Source organism: Schistocerca serialis, chromosome 2 (assembly GCF_023864345.2).
Source record: "Schistocerca serialis cubense isolate TAMUIC-IGC-003099 chromosome 2, iqSchSeri2.2, whole genome shotgun sequence".
NCBI classification, from domain to species: Eukaryota; Metazoa; Arthropoda; class Insecta; order Orthoptera; family Acrididae; genus Schistocerca; species Schistocerca serialis.
The window spans coordinates 1,087,046,322-1,087,062,887 of NC_064639.1; the positions used below are offsets into that span (position 1 = coordinate 1,087,046,322).

Below are 16,566 nucleotides of genomic sequence, written 5' to 3' on the forward strand. Positions count from 1 at the left end.
ATCAAAGTCGGAAACGTGATGGTACGTTTCACCAGGCAACGCCAGTCAACTGCTCTTTGTGTATGAGAAATCGGATGGAAACTTTCCTCGCGTCAGCACGTTGTGTGAATGCTCTGGAAAGCTAATCATTTGGATATCACAGGATCTTCTTCCTGTCGGTTAAATTTCGCGTCTGTAGCACGTGGTGTATCAATTTTAATGGCCAGTATTGTATCTAGGGGCGGTACGGGCAGTTTTAATTCCATGTAAGTTCTGGGCTCGACATAAACCCCTGATAAGTCAGCCTAAAGCTAACAGCGTCTCCAAATTTAACTTCAAGAATGTCAGTAATAAATGTCTGTATATTTTCCATTTTACTAAATTTACGTATGTATTTCTTCAGACCCTGGTGGCGTACTTCAGTACGTAACACTCCACAGGTGATCAGCTGGATGTCATTCTCCAACAGATATAATATTTCGCCAAGCGACCACTTTAACATCATAAGGTATCAGGTGCGCTGGTGAACTGACCGTTTGGAAATCCGGAGCGGCGCTTTCGTCTCCCCCCCCCCCCCTTCCGCCCCGACCGTTTACATCATTCGATCTGCCGTTCTATCTTCCGACCGAGCTAGCATATCCACCCCCAAACGTTGCTCCGTCCAAGGTCCGCGCCCAGGTATGTATGCTGGGGGCACCTCTGTTGTTTCTCTCCCTGTCCCTAAGTGAGTTCATGCCTCTACGTACACACTGTGTAGGCCACTGTGAAAGCATAGAGGAGGTTACTTAGCATGGTACTACATGTTAGGATTTCTCCCCGTTGTTATCACATATTCAGTTTGAGAAGAATGACTGCTTAAATGTCCCTGTACATGCTGTAATAAGTCTTTTTTTCGCAGGCTCTACGGGAGGATATCTCCAGATTCTTAATTTCATATGTCTTCCTCTTCTTTTTCCTGGCCTTTATTTGTCTGACGAGAGGGTCAGCACGTTAATTCTCGGATTTAGCAATGTCAGTGGTGGAGGCTGGCCCAACGTCCTTCGTATCGCTAACCCTTTCCCCTTCAGGACGGAATTGGTGTACCTCAATTGTCTGCGTGTAGTGTTATCCCACCTGAAAGTGTGCGAACATTTTTTCTAAACGTCTCAAATCGTATAACTGAGGCTGAACGTGTGTACCAGGCCGGTACTTACGTAGTCGGAAGTGGGAAACCGCCTAAAAACCACATCCAGGCTGGTCAGCACACCGCTCCTCGTCGTTAATCTGCAGGTTGTTTGCTGATGATGCTACGGTGTGCGGGAAGCTGTCGTAATTGTGTGAGAGTAGGAGGATACAAGATGACTTATACAAAATTTCTAGTTGGTGTTCCAAATGTAGAAAAATATAAATTAATAAGGATAAGCAGGGAAAACAAAGCCATAATGTTCGGATACAGCATTCGTTTGACAGAATAACGTCGTTTAAATGTTTGAGAGTAAGGTTACAAAGGGATATGAAATGGAACGACCATTTGAGGATAGTGGTATGGAAGGCAAATCGTCGACTTCGGTTTATTAGGTGAATTTTAGGAAAGTGTGGTTTATCTGCAATGGAGACTGCATACAAGTCGCTAGAACGATCTGTCCTCTGGTGTTACGAGAATGTTCGAGATCCATACCAGGTAAGATTAAAGGAAAACATCGAAGCGATTCAGAGGCGGGCTGCTAGATTTGTTACCAGTAGGTTCGAACAACACGCAAGTGTTACGGAGATGCTTCGGGAAGTCAAGTGGGAATCCCTGGAGGGAAGGCTACGTTCTTTCCGAAGAACACTACTGAGAACATTTAGAGAATCGGTTTTCAAAGCTGTCTGGAGCAAGATTCTACTGCCAACAACGTACGTTTCACTTAAGGATTCCGAAGATAAGAGAAATTAGGCCCTGTTCAGAAGAATATTGACAGTTGTTTCATCCTCGCTCTGTTTGCGAGTGGAAGAGGAAAGGAAATGACTAGTCGTGGTACAGAGCAGCCTCTGCCACGCATTGTACGGTGCTTGGCCGAAAGCTGGTGTAGTTTTAAGCAATTGACGCGGTTGGAAACCCGAGAACATTTTATGCCATATCGATGATGTCTCGTTGAATGGTTCGCACGCTGACACTTGTTGATGGCCCATCACTGAAATCTGCAGCAATTTTCGGAATGGTTGCACTTCTGTCACATTGAACGATTCTCTTCAGTCGACGTTGGTCCCGTTCTTGCAAGTTCTTTCCCCAGCCACAGCGATGTCGGAGATTTAATGTTTTACAGGATTTCTGATATACACGGTAGAATCGTGAAATGGTCGTACGGGAATATCCCCGCTTCATCGCTACCTCGGAGATGCTGTGTCCCATCGCATGCAGGTGCCCTGGTCCTCGACGACCACCTGTCAATGGGTCCAGATGGATCACAACTTACTACTCCACTGTCACCATAAATCTTGATAACCTGCCATTGTAGCAGCAGTGACCGATCTAACAACTCCTCCTTTTTTTAATTTTTTTTAGTGATGCGGTGCAACACAGCACCACCGGTCTTTCGCGGTCTAACCGGTGGGGCAGTAAATTTAGCCACAGGGCAGTGAGCTGCGTCACTGCAATACACGTTGGAGGTGTGGCGGTGGAACTTGAAGTCCCGTAACACCCTCCAACGGTGACAGTACTCATCAGTCACGCATAAAAACTTAGTCCGACAAGGGCAGGTAGGGTGGGAAAATAGTGGACGTAGAATGGGGCACTAGTCCCACCAAAGGAGGCATCCGTGGTGGGCGTGGCAAGCCTATCGTTAGCCTATGTCGATGCCAGCGGCGTGGAAGTGTCGTCCCAACGTGGCGTAGCCCATGGACAGTGTCCCGCACGGCATCCACCTTATCATACAGCCACCGCGCGTTGTTGCGTATGGTCGTCTTGAGGGGGACGATATCCGCTTCCTCATGGAGAGTCACGATTCTCTTGAGTGGCAGGGCGTGCAGGCTCCACGGGCGAACCTTGTCCTGCAGGCGCTGCGACGTCCTCATCTTGGTAACACTAAATCGTGCCCCTTGCAGTGCAACCATACGTGAGGGCAGGCAAGAGAATTAATTGCTCGGCAGGTGCGGAGCTTGGTATGCAGGCTAAGTCCGCAAATGCGGAAGAGGGGGTACAAAGCCCTGGTCAGCATTTGCCCCTTGTTGGTGACATACTCTGCATGACAGTGTAGTAACTTGTGATCCATCTGGACGCATTGACAGGTGGTCGTCGGGGACCAGGGCATCTGCATGCCCGCAATCGAAAATTGTGGTGGAGGACTGGGCGCCATTTGGTGAAATACACTGCCGTAGTTTTGGCGTCACTGAGGGCGATTTTGTTTGTCCGGGACCAGGTGACTGTGGCGTCCACCTGTCGCTGGAGGCGGGCGACGACAGCGTCAGTGATACGGCCAATGGTATATAGTGTTGTGTCGTCAGCAACTCCGCCAGGCACTTCTTGTCTTATATAGATTTGCCGACCGCAGCGCCGTATTCTGCCTGTTTACATATCTCTACATTTGAATGCGCATGCCTGTACCAGCTACTTTGGCGCTTCAGTGTATATCAGAGATGTCCCACTGAAGAAGACTGATGACTCAAAGATATTCTCCTAAAAGGTAGCCAATAGGGTGATAACATCAGCATGCGGCTTTCAGAGAACAGATTAACGTTTAACTGCGTCAAAACACAAAACAAACCGCATGAAATTTTTACTCCACAGCGGAATGTGCATTGATATGAAACTGGCAGACGAGGTAGTGGCGGAAGTAGAGCTGTAAGGACGAGTCCCTGTGTTGTAGTTGGTAGCTCAGTCGCTAGAGCGTGTGTCCGTGAAAGGCAAAGATCGGGAGTTCGAGTCTTGGTCCCACACGTGGTTTTAGTCTGCCCGGAAGTTTCACAACAGAAACAGTTCCTTATGCGAATCTCTTGCAAAGGCTAAATGTTTTTACCCCAAAATAGTTAATAAGTGAAGTCGACCATTTTAAACTCCTAGGTGGAAAACTTTCTTGGTAGTATCACGTTCAAGATCTTGTACATAAACTGAATGTTGCTGTGTTCACTTTGAGAGTTATCTCCACTGTCTCTGACACAGAAATTGTTTTGTTCACTTTTCTTACTTCTAGTTTATGATCTCATATGATGTCATACTTTGCGCCAACTCCGTGCACTCACCATGAATATCCTAAGCTCAGAAAACGTGGTCAGATTGACCTGCGGTGTTAGTTCGCGAACATCGTGTTGGCCGTTGTTCATGTGTCTCGGAATTCCAACTCTGCCGTTCCGGTACATATGTTGCATTCCAGATCACGTAAGAAACGTTTCTTACGTGATCTGGGGTTGCATGATGGGATTTGTTGTTGGCAGCACTGACTCATCCAGGAGAAACTGGAACTTCCATTTACCAGATGGAAAAACGATATGCACTTGAATAGCACTTCCTTAAGCACAGAACAGAAAGGTGAGCTCTATTTAGCACGTTTCATTTTAACAGTTGCATGGGGGGCTTAATTATTTAAATGAAAATAATTTTTATTTTTCGTAGCTGTATGTCCGGCTACGCAGTCTCGTAAACGGTTGGCCCTGACTAGTTTTAGTACGCAATCTGACTGCATAGAATAACAACAAAGAATGAAAGAAAATTTTCGTGAACACAATTAATTAATTAAGTCCCCAGCAACTATAAAACCTACGAAACCAAAACACAAGTGTAATTGTTCTGTGTGTGGGAGTGTTATTCAACGTACACATCTGGCACGGTTCTTCTTCAAGAAGACAAGAAATTTTAAATACCATTTATACTGAAGTAATTAAAAAAAATACTATACTTGCGTAAGGAAACCAGAATCACTCTAATACAAGAACACAAGCCAGGTGCTTTGTTGACTGAACCTGTAATGACGCGTTATTTAAGACACTGAAATAATGAAAAAAACAGGGAATATTTGACCTTCATATATATTGACGAAAAGCACTCTGATCATTACAATATCTCCATTAGAACAACATCTGCTGTCTATCCCATCAAACAACTGCATAAAACATGGAACAAGCACTCTCCACTACGACTTCTCGACCAGCACCCTTCACTACGACATCTCAGCAAGCACTGACTACTACCACATCTCGACCAGAACTGCCAGTGGAGGCGACTGAATAATACTCTTTGGCGCAATCTCTGGCGCTGTGGCTCAATGTAGCCACCTTTCATATGCCCTTCCTCCACGGGCCAGAATTTGATGGAATTTTTGCCAGCATTGGTGGTGAAAATACCACCAAATTCGTCCACAAAAATACATACAAAAATAAAAGATAATATTAATACGTAAATATCACATAATTAGATAAAATTTTGGCTTTGCACTGACCTTTCAATAACCTAATATATAAAGTACAGTAAGCAATACAAATTCTTTCATACATGTGACTTTACATAATAGTTTACACAATACACAAAAAATCAGTTTATACAAATGTTCACATAAAATGCTTTTAATTATTAAAAAAAAACAAGTAGTTGATAGTTGCAGCAGTAGCACCCAGCAATGGTCAACAGGTGCAAACACCAACAAGTGACATCATTTTAGTAAAAGCAGTTCCATCAGTAGCACCCAGCAATGTTGAACAGGTGCAGAGACCAACAAGTGACATTTCAGTAGAAGCAGTCCATCAGTGGCACCCAGCAATGTTGAGCAGGTGCAGACAGCAACAAGTGACATCATTTCAGTAGAAGCAGTTCCATCTGTGGCACCCAGCAATGTTGAACAGGTGCAGACACCAACACGTGACATTATTCAGCAGAGGCAGTCCATCAGTGGCACCCAGTAATGTTAAGTAGGTGCAGACACCAATAAGTGACTTCATTTCAGTAGAAGCAGTTCCACCAGTGGCACACAGCAATGTTGAACAGGTGCAGACACCAACAAGTGACATTATTTCAGCAGAAACAGTTCCATTAGTGGCACCCGGTAATGTTGAACAGGTGCAGACACCAACAAGTGACATTATTTCAATAGATGCAGTCCATCAGTGGCACCCAGTAATGTTGAACAGATGCAGACACCAACAAGTGACATCATTTCAATAGAAGCAGTTCCATCAGTTGCACCCGGAATTGTTGAACAGGTGCAGACACCAACAAGTGACATTATCCCAGTAGAAGCAGTCCATCAGTGACACCCAGCAATGTTGAACAGGTGCAGATACCAACAAGTCACATTATCTCAGAAGAAGCAGTCCATCAGTGGCACCCAGCAATGTTGAACAGGTGCAGACAACAACAAGTGACATCATTTCAGTAGAAACAGTCCATCAGTGGCACCCAGCGATGTTGAACAGGTGCAGACAGCAACAAGTGACATCATTTCAGTAGAATCAGTTTATCAGTGGCACCCAGCAATGATGAGCAGGTCCAGACAGCAGTCCATAATATTCACTATCACTAATCACACTGTTCATTAGAGTTTATAAGCAGAAATTAAACATGTCCTAGTGGCACCAATCATGTAGAAAAAGTGCAAGCAACAGTCCATAATATTCACTGTCACTAATCACACAATTCATCAGCAGAAATTAAACATTTCTAAGTGGCACGCATTATGTTGAACAAGTGCAGGTAACAGTCCATAATATTCACCATCACTAATCAGACAGTTCATCAGCAGAAATTAAACATTTCTAAGTGTCACACATCAATGTTGAACAGGTGCAGGTGTGAACAACAGTTAGAATGCACACACAATTGCTTTTACAAAATTATTCTCAATGCTCTTACACTAAACATACAAATTATAACAAACACACAAATGATGTCAGATAATTGTCATATTAACTATTACAAATACACAAATATCAGTAAACCTATAATATTTATGGGTGTCAGTGCAAGCCACAACAAACAAGTAAAATAATATTTAGGAGATAGGTGGGTGGGATTAGGAAAGGAAAACACACAAAACACACTCACTCATCTTTCATCCACATTAGTGCTACTGTGTAATTGAATAGTGTTAACTGTGTAAATGCAATTCTGTCAAAATTTGATGTTCATCATGTGTATCAAGTAGTAGTGGCAGCAATGTATAACAGTCAATAATAGCTAGTCAACGTCATAGTCATCATGTCAAGACCAATGTTTGCCAAGCCAGATCAAAATGTACGGTTGCTGAACAACTGTCAATGAGCCAAGGTATGCAAATGCTTCCTCTCTCAAAAAAAAGTATATACTGCTTAGTGATTTAACAAAGTGTGTGTGTAGACAATCTTCCTTCTACTTGAGTGTTCTAGTCTGCTATCTTCATCCTCCTTGTTCCATATAGACCAACAAAAAAAAATATGCTCCTCACTTACTTTACCTCTTATCCACCAAAACTCCAATAATCATCAGCATCACATAATCTCAATACTTCAATAATACCTCTTACGTCGATACATATAAATCTTATCATCAATATCATTTGCCTTACCTCTTGTCCACCAAAACTCCAATACTCATCAACTTCACATAATCTCAATACCTCAATAATATCTCTTCAATACGTCGATACATGTAAACCTTATTATCAATATCATTTCACTTCCATAACAACTCTTTCCTCTAGTCAGTCTCCTCGAACAAGTACAGATAAAATCCTAGTGCAAACTTCAGTTCATCATCCCATACAATCCGAAGACACAATGTCCACACACAACCTCTGTGTAATCCATCTGACCCAAATCTTCATTATGAATTACAAAATACATTTTGGTTACCTTGTCCATCATTAAATAAGAGAAATGCATACATGACCTCTAACAGACTTTAGTTCGAATAACTCTCAGTAATTAAGTACGATTACGGAGTGTGAATGATCATAATATTTCGCAGTGTGTACACCACTTCAAGAATCATGGCAGAAGCAAACATGTGGAGTATTTTTTGTGTCGAGTGTCACTTCCTATTTCAATTGCTCACGAAGAATGCAGTGTAATAACTGTCTATGGTCTAACCTAGTGTTGGTATGTCATGTCGTTAGCTTCCTTCCTATTAGCATAAATTTATACAGCTTTCATAAAACCTCCAGCTCATGTGACTTCTATGAAGTTTCTTTTACTAATGTCGTTCGTCGAATTATAGCAGTTCATTTTCTTATCTTAAAAATATAAGGCACTGAGCGTAAGCAAAACATGCAATAGCGAGTAAATATATCAGTAGAGAACAGAATGTCAACAAGTGGATGCAGCACAATTCCTACAACGAGGCTCTGCCAAGCGAACAATCTATAATTAATACCATAGTGTGACCTAAACACCATGTTTGTACACAGTTTATTAGCATTTCTATATTCTAAATTGAAGAGTAGTTATGACAACAAAACAGAAATGTGTAAATATGCAATCCATAAGCAAAGCAGCAAATATGTATCTTACATAATAAACAGGTCATTAGCATCATATCAGCATAAGCAAATAAATGTTCACATGTAATCTTAATAAGTAAACACGAAGGTGCAAGCAGATAAATCACAAAGTATAACCTACATACATAATTTTATCAGCACAATTAATCATGTGACAATTATAATTTAAATAAATAAGCACGGCAGACACATAATAAAAAAATGTGACATCAGTAAAAGAGCATAGCAGCCAAGCGATGCATAATATACAAATAACAACCCTGTTCATTAATCAATCATTGTCAAAATCAGTTAACGTACGCAAGCACGTCGCTTCACAAGTAAATTCATAGAACATGAAATTAGCACAAAGTATGAATCACGTAATCGCGAGCAGCAAATTACGTCTAAAATACGTACCTAAGTGGAATTATGTTACCTGAAAAATAAACTCAATTAATAGTTACCCTTTTTAGTTTATTACTTTTTTTTCGAAATTACATTCTTCCTGAAATTTTCTCCATAGCAAGTCGTCTTAACGTCGGACACGCACAGAATTTGCCTGAAGTTCTTAAATATTTTATAGAACCGTATCCTGAAAAATACTGAGCGTTAATAACATAATTTATCAAGTCACTCTAGCTTTATACTGAATTTAATCAGAGAAATTAAACTGTGTATTTGTTTACGGCTGTCAGTGCATTCGCACTGAGCGTTCGATCAGCTGTAGGCGCGTGACGTAGGAAGTAATTGTTTGCGGCCAACGACTGCCTTGTGCGGCACGCAGACTTGACTGTTGCTTTGAGTATGTGCCGCCACCAAAACACAGCGCGGTGTCCTTGTACTCTCTGCATGTTTACATGTAGCTGTTAGTTTCTCTAAAGTATGTCATTCCACAAAAATTTTAACGTTCGATATATGATGTATTCCCTTGGAGCGTCGAGATTTAAGAGTTTCTACTTCAACAGTGTTATCATGAATAATTTCGCAAACTCTATATGGACCGTTATAAAGCAGAAAAAATTTCCGACACAAGCCCTTTCCTTTGTGAGACAAACGATGAGACTTAATTAACACCTTTTGGCCAACTGAAAAAGTTTTTAAACGACCAGGACGCTTAGCTGGTTTCTCTCTTCTAGCAGCCGCAGATGCAATATTATGTAGAGCCACATTCACAACTTCAGAATGCCGCAGTTTTCGTGAAGGCGGAAAAGGAACGATTTCAGAAATGCGATTTGTCGGTGCTTTGTTTTTTAATATCAGTATTGCCGGTAAAGAAGTTGAATCATTAGGAAGTTCATTCAGAATGTTTTGAAAAATATGAAGATACTGATCCCACGTTCTGTGATTCTGATGACAATAATGACGACACAATTTATTGATTTCCTTCATCCATCTCTCTGAAGCATTAGATTGAGGGTGAAAAAGTGAAATGAAAATTGGTTTAATCTTACAACGCCGTAGAGTACGAAACCAAATTTTAGAGCGAAACTGTGATCCATTATCTGATATAACCTTATCAACATGACCCACTTCTTTAAGAAAATGTTTGATGAAAGCGTTAGATACTGAACGAGCTGTTGCTTTGCGTAAAGGTGTAAAACACACATATTTTGATGTCAGTTCCACTGCTACGAAAATGTACGCAGAACCATTAGTAGAACAAACCACTGGACCGAACAAATCAACTGCAGCCATGTCCTTTAATTTCGCTGGAATGATAGGAAACAACGGTGCTCTACGAGACATAGTTGGCGGCTTAGCCTTTTGACATAATTTGCATTTGGCAAGAACAGATCGAATACGTTTTTCCATATTACTGAAGTAGCAATTTTCTCGTAATTTATGAAAGCATTTTCTGGGACCAAAGTGTGCATAACTGAAATGTGTGTACCAAATCAATTTATTGACCCACTCATCAGGAATACAAACTAACCAAACAGAGTTGTCGACCGATTTTCGTTTAAAAAGAACTTTCCAGATAGATCGCAAAAACGAGGTGTGGCCAAATCGTCCAATCTAACAAAGCGTCTAAGAAATTTAGAGACACCAAGGAAACTACGAATGTCACGTTTTGTGGTAGGTACAGCATAATTACGAATAGCGTCTAGTTTCTCTGGATCAGGAAGAATACCTTCTGTAGAAATAATGTGACCAAGAAATTTCACCTGAGAACGACCAAATTCAGATTTTTCCAAGTTCACTGTAATGCTAACTCTTGTAAAGATACGTAATAATGAATCCAAAATTTTGTTGTGCTCACTCCACGAACGTTTAGCAATAAGAATATCGTCGACATATGAAGTAATATTGTCACGAAGATAAACAGGTAAGATTTCGTTTAAACTACGAATGAATGCTGCAGAAGATACAGTAAGTCCAAACGGTAATTTCCGAAACTGGTAACAGTTACCAAAGGCTAAAAAGGCAGTATATTTTCTACAGTCAGGGTGGAGTTCTATTTGCCCAAAACTTGCGCGCATATCAATCGTGGATAAAACTTTAATTCCATGGAAATGTTGAAGAAGTTCATCTAAATTTTGTAGACGGTTAGTTTCAGGAATGATGATATTATTTATCTGTCTGGAATCCAGAACCAAACGAATTGACCCATCCTTTTTAAAAACAACGTGTAATGGGCTGGTATAAGGACTGACTGCTGGCTCAATAATGCCTTGATCTATCATGTATTGAAGTTCACTCTTAACCTTGTCTCTGTAAGCCAAAGGAATAGCGTACGTTTTCCCCCGAAATGGTGTGTGTTCTTTTACTTTAAATAAATATTGTAAGCCTTGTATAGTTCCTATGTGATGACTAAATACTGTAGCATGTGAAGTCAAAATTTGGTGCAGTTCTTCTCTTGCAACGTCATCTGGCACTTCAGCTTTCTTAACCTTTTCATTAATTAATTCTTCGCTATTAATTATATCATCCATCGCGTCTCTGTAGCTATTGTCATTGTCATGAATAAACACATTGTCGTCATAATGCTCAACGAAAACATCAGATGTAAGAAACCTTAAACATTTTGTATCTGACTCAGATCTTGTTAAACACTCGAAAAATTTCAAACATTTCGGCATTCCGGCAACAGTCAAATTCACACTTCCTTCTTTAAAGTTCAAAATTGCTTTATGTGCGTTAAGAAACTCCATACCTAATATAATTTGTGCACTGAGTAATGGAACAATAATAAAATTAGTAGAAAATTCGTATCCTTGACATATGAAATTTAAGTTGGTCTGTTGTTTAACTTCCACACTTTTTCCAGAAATAGCGCCTCGAATTGTAGTTTTAGAAACAGGTAACACAGGACAAGCAATAGTTCTTACACATACACGAAAAACTGATTCACTAATGACATTCAGTGGGCTCCCAGAATCTAAAACTGCAGTGAACTTATTCTTACCCACACATACTTCAATAACAGGATGTAAAAATGCGTCTACATTATTTTCCTTTTCGTCTAGCAAAATGTCTCTCATGTCTTCCAGGCGTACGTAGTGTAAAGTCGTAGTGTCATTACTTTCTGAACCGTCTATATTGCTGCCAGAAGCCGAAGCTGCAAGTCATTGTCGATTGTTTGCGTCACGTCTTTGATTATTCCCGTCATTTCGCGAATCAATTTCTACTATTTGCACTTGTCTCTCTGAAGTTCTGTCACGTGGAGGATGCCAATTAGGTCCCTCCTGTCTGTTAGATGCAAATTCTTGGTTGTGTCTGTTATTAAAATTTCTATTTTCCTGTCTGTCTGCATGACTACTTCTTGTGTAATTTCTACTGTCACTTCTGAAATTATTGTTGTATCTACTACACTGGTTATTTCTGTAGAAAGAATTTCTATTACTGTATGAATAATTTCTGTCTTGATGATACCGATTACTGTTTCCGTATGATTGATCATTCCGGTAGGAATTACCGTTATTATAATTGTCTGTGTAATTTCTGTTAGAGCGTCTGTTATTGTCATAAGGCTGGTATCTATTGTCCTGTCTGTTTCGTCTGTCATTCTCAATATTACCGCTATAACGTCCGTTCCGATCACTATCCCTTTTCTCTGAAAATCTATTGTAATTACTGTTACTGAAAAAATTACAAGAAGTCCCGTCGTCGTTGTCATACTCAAGTTCTTGTAGCAAAGTCTTAAAAGTCTCAATGTCGTCTTTACATCTTCCAGCTAAAGCAATTTGTCTTATTGATTGTGGCAGCTTAGTTAAACAAATGCGAATTAATTCAGTTGGGCTATAAGGGTTGGAAAGGAACTGATTCTTTCGAATCATGTCTTCAAAGTATTCTGCTGGCGTGCGGAACTCAGACTGTTTAAAATTACGCTGCATAATAAGACTGTGTTTGACTCTGTCTTGCGTGTTTTCGGACCAATATGCCGATAGAAATGCATGATAAAAATCATTTAGATTATTACAATCTCTAATAAGTGCGCGCTTCCGCGTCGCCGGTTCGTTTTCTAAATATCCACACATAAATTCCAGTTTGTGACTTAGTGGCCAATTTGGTGGAAGTGCGTACATAAATTGATCTAACCATGAACATGGATGTATGTCGTTCTTAGAATTGCGAAAGATCTTAAATTTCCGAACAGTTAAGAAGTGTTTATAGTCAAATTTTTCTCCTCGTGGCGACAAAGACCTACCGCGTCTGTCCCAGTCCGAATGTCGATTATTGTCAAGTTCGCGCGCCTGGCGCTCTCTTGTTGCTTCTCGTAAATGAAATAAATTATTTTCTTCAAAGCCCTCTGCTATCTGTGATTCTAAATTTGTTCTGCTGTCTTTTCCTACGATTTCGCCTTCAATTTGTTTGACTTGCTTTCGTAATGCCTCAATTTCCCTTTTAACGCGTTCATTAAATTTTCCCTGATTTTCAACATGTTTATTTATGTTCTGGTACTCTTCGGTTTCTGCAAATGGCAATGGTGCTGTATCATCTGAATCTCTGTCCCCATTTAAACTAAGATTTGTCAATTTATCTGAAATCTCCTCAACTCTTTCCGATAAGTCACCTAATTGTTCTTTCTGTTTATTTACGTCTTCTGTAAGTGTCGCGACTCGGGTTTCAGTATTAATACATTTGGTAGTTAACTGTTCATATTGTTCTGTTAGATTATTTATTCTGTCATTTGGTACGGATTCCTCGATTCTCTCAAATATTTCCTCCTTATCGTGTGCACGTTGTAAATTTAACTCTGAAAATTTTTGTGCTATCACGCGATCTCTTTCTTCCTGTTCTCTATCCTGTTCCTTTTGTCTAATCTCTACTGCAATTAATCTATTATTGTGAGAATTCAAAATCGGTTGTACTTCTTCTCTGATTTCTTTCTTTAATTCATCTTTCATATTTTTGAAACATGTCCCTATTCGTGAGTCTAACCGTGTTTCCATTGTTCCCATCTCAGTTCTAATTGTTTCTATTTGTGATCCCACTGAGTCTAACCGTGTTTCCATTGTTCCCATACCAGTTGTAATTGTTCCTATCTCTGTTTTAATTGTTCCTATTTGTGATCCCAGTGAGTCTAACCGTGTTTCCATTGTTCCCATACCAGTTGTAATTGTTCCTATCTCTGTTTTAATTGTTCCTATTTGTGTTTTTAATTCAGATCTAAACTGTGTTTCCATTCGTGCTCCCAAATTTAATATAGCACCCATCAACTGCTCCATATTAGCCGGTTCGAAATTCTTTTCGCCCCTAACATTTCCCGCAAAACTAACTTCCTTCTGCATAGCCATAAAGCTATCTGTGTTCGATACTATTTCAGAATCTTCTATCGTTAATCTCGTATTCTGTGAATTTTCTGATTGAGAAAAATTTTGAAATGGTTCCGGACTATTTTCCCGACTTATTAAATTGTTTACCACTTCATTATTCATCATACTGTTCTCCTGTGTTGGCGAGTTCGCCATGTCAACAATTTCGTCATTCTGACTATCCATCATTTTTGCCTTTTTCATCGATCGCGTAATCATTTACAAAACATACAAAAGAATGACAATTACCAAATCTACACATGCAAAATAGACTACAATTACTGAACTACAAATTACTACAACAATACTACTGTCTACTATTTTTACAATCAGAAGATTTCCAAGGGATGATCCGAAGCAGCGGTCGCCTCGTGCATGGGGGCTTAATTATTTAAATGAAAATAATTTTTATTTTTCGTAGCTGTATGTCCGGCTACGCAGTCTCGTAAACGGTTGGCCCTGACTAGTTTTAGTACGCAATCTGACTGCATAGAATAACAACAAAGAATGAAAGAAAATTTTCGTGAACACAATTAATTAATTAAGTCCCCAGCAACTATAAAACCTACGAAACCAAAACACAAGTGTAATTGTTCTGTGTGTGGGAGTGTTATTCAACGTACACATCTGGCACGGTTCTTCTTCAAGAAGACAAGAAATTTTAAATACCATTTATACTGAAGTAATTAAAAAAAATACTATACTTGCGTAAGGAAACCAGAATCACTCTAATACAAGAACACAAGCCAGGTGCTTTGTTGACTGAACCTGTAATGACGCATTATTTAAGACACTGAAATAATTAAAAAACAGGGAATATTTGACCTTCATATATATTGACGAAAAGCACTCTGATCATTACAATATCTCCATTAGAACAACATCTGCTGTCTATCCCATCAAACAACTGCATAAAATATGGAACAAGCACTCTCCACTACGACTTCTCGACCAGCACCCTTCACTACGACATCTCAGCAAGCACTGAGTACTACCACATCTCGACCAGAACTGCCAGTGGTGGCGACTGAATAATACTCTTTGGCGCAATCTCTGGCGCTGTGGCTCAGTGTAGCCACCTTTCACAGTCTTTCAGCAAACTGAAAGAACTGCATGGCAAACCCCAAGTATTCAGATCCACATTGGAGAGTTTCCTTGTTGCATAGTCCTTGTATTCTGTTCTGGAGTTCCTCACATTAGTTCATAACTTATCTCTGTAATGTGTTATTTATTCGTGTTCTGCCAGACAATTTCCTAATCATCGTTCTGTAAACTGTGTAGTGACTCGTGCGATGACCAAGTATCTTTCGCTCGCATGGTCCCAGCGAGATTGAAAACTAAATAAATAAATAAAATTTAAAGAGATATGATTAGCTGTATTCTGTTAGCAATTGAATATCTCTAGAAGTTTCGTGACTGTTTCAGTTTAAAGTACATAATGATTTGTTATTAACTTGAATATACAACACATTGTTATTGAACTTTTAGTGAACTTCCACATATTTACCGGCGGCACCTGAAAGGCCTTGTAAAGCAACGGTATCTTCCACACAAGTCACTCATTGCAGCCCTTTTCTTTTCTCTTTTCTCTTTAGGTGGCTGTAATTTTACGGCGCCATGGGAGACACCAACGCCGTAGCTGCTATCGATGCAATATCCCATTCAAACATCAACTTCACTGTGGATTTGTACAAGGTTAGTACTACAAATTTTAAAGATACTGCTCGCCAGATACAGAAGCAATGTAGATCACTACACATCGTCTATTCACGTGCAAGAGATCCTGGGCACATGGACCATAACTCAGCAACAACGTTAATGCCGCATTTTCACTTAGATGTGCGTTTGATTTCAGGTGCTGGCGAACGAACCGGGGAATCTGTTTTTCTCACCCTTAAGCATCCAAGTAGTTCTCGCTCTGGTGTATTTCGGAGCAAAGGGCGACACAGCAGACGAATTGGAGCGAGGTTTGCACCTTCCCCGCGACAAACAGCTCACAGACAATGGAATTAATGCCCTTATGCATCAGCTAAGTGTGAGTACAAAGTACCAGTCTAAGTTGTTTACAAATTAGATCTGTGAAAACTGATAATTGCTTGTTTTGGTACAATGGCACTTTTTGCAGTCATGAAAGATCATGTATTATTATTATTTATCGGCTTACTCATTTTTTCACACGGTATTGATATAACTGTGTAAAAACCACTATCACTAAGTTAACTGCTGTATGTTCTCTGAGAAACCAACAACAAACTGATCCTCAGGTGTTCTGCACCAGCGCCTTCTGCAGTTGCCAACACGCAAGGATGCGTTTCTAGGTGCTGTATGCCTGTGATCAGCAATAGCGACTAAAGACCTACGGTGTAAGGAGCCTTAATAGCCCCACCAGCCACCTAAGTTAGATTTGCTCAGACACCATCGTAGACGCG

The 16,566-nt window shown here is 40.1% G+C and overlaps 1 protein-coding gene across 4 annotated transcripts in view; it reads left to right on the top strand.

Moving 5' to 3' along the window:
• The window catches only part of LOC126458530 (leukocyte elastase inhibitor-like), a 142,281-nt gene that overhangs the window by 29,113 nt on the left and 96,602 nt on the right, over positions 1-16,566 (top strand). For all 4 annotated transcript variants that reach the window (XM_050095634.1, XM_050095635.1, XM_050095636.1 and 1 more), the window contains exons 2-3: positions 15,733-15,832; positions 15,993-16,172. In XM_050095634.1, coding sequence (XP_049951591.1) covers positions 15,755-15,832; positions 15,993-16,172 — 258 coding nt within the window. In that variant the 5' untranslated portion in view covers positions 15,733-15,754. The remainder of the gene's footprint in view (positions 1-15,732; positions 15,833-15,992; positions 16,173-16,566) is intronic.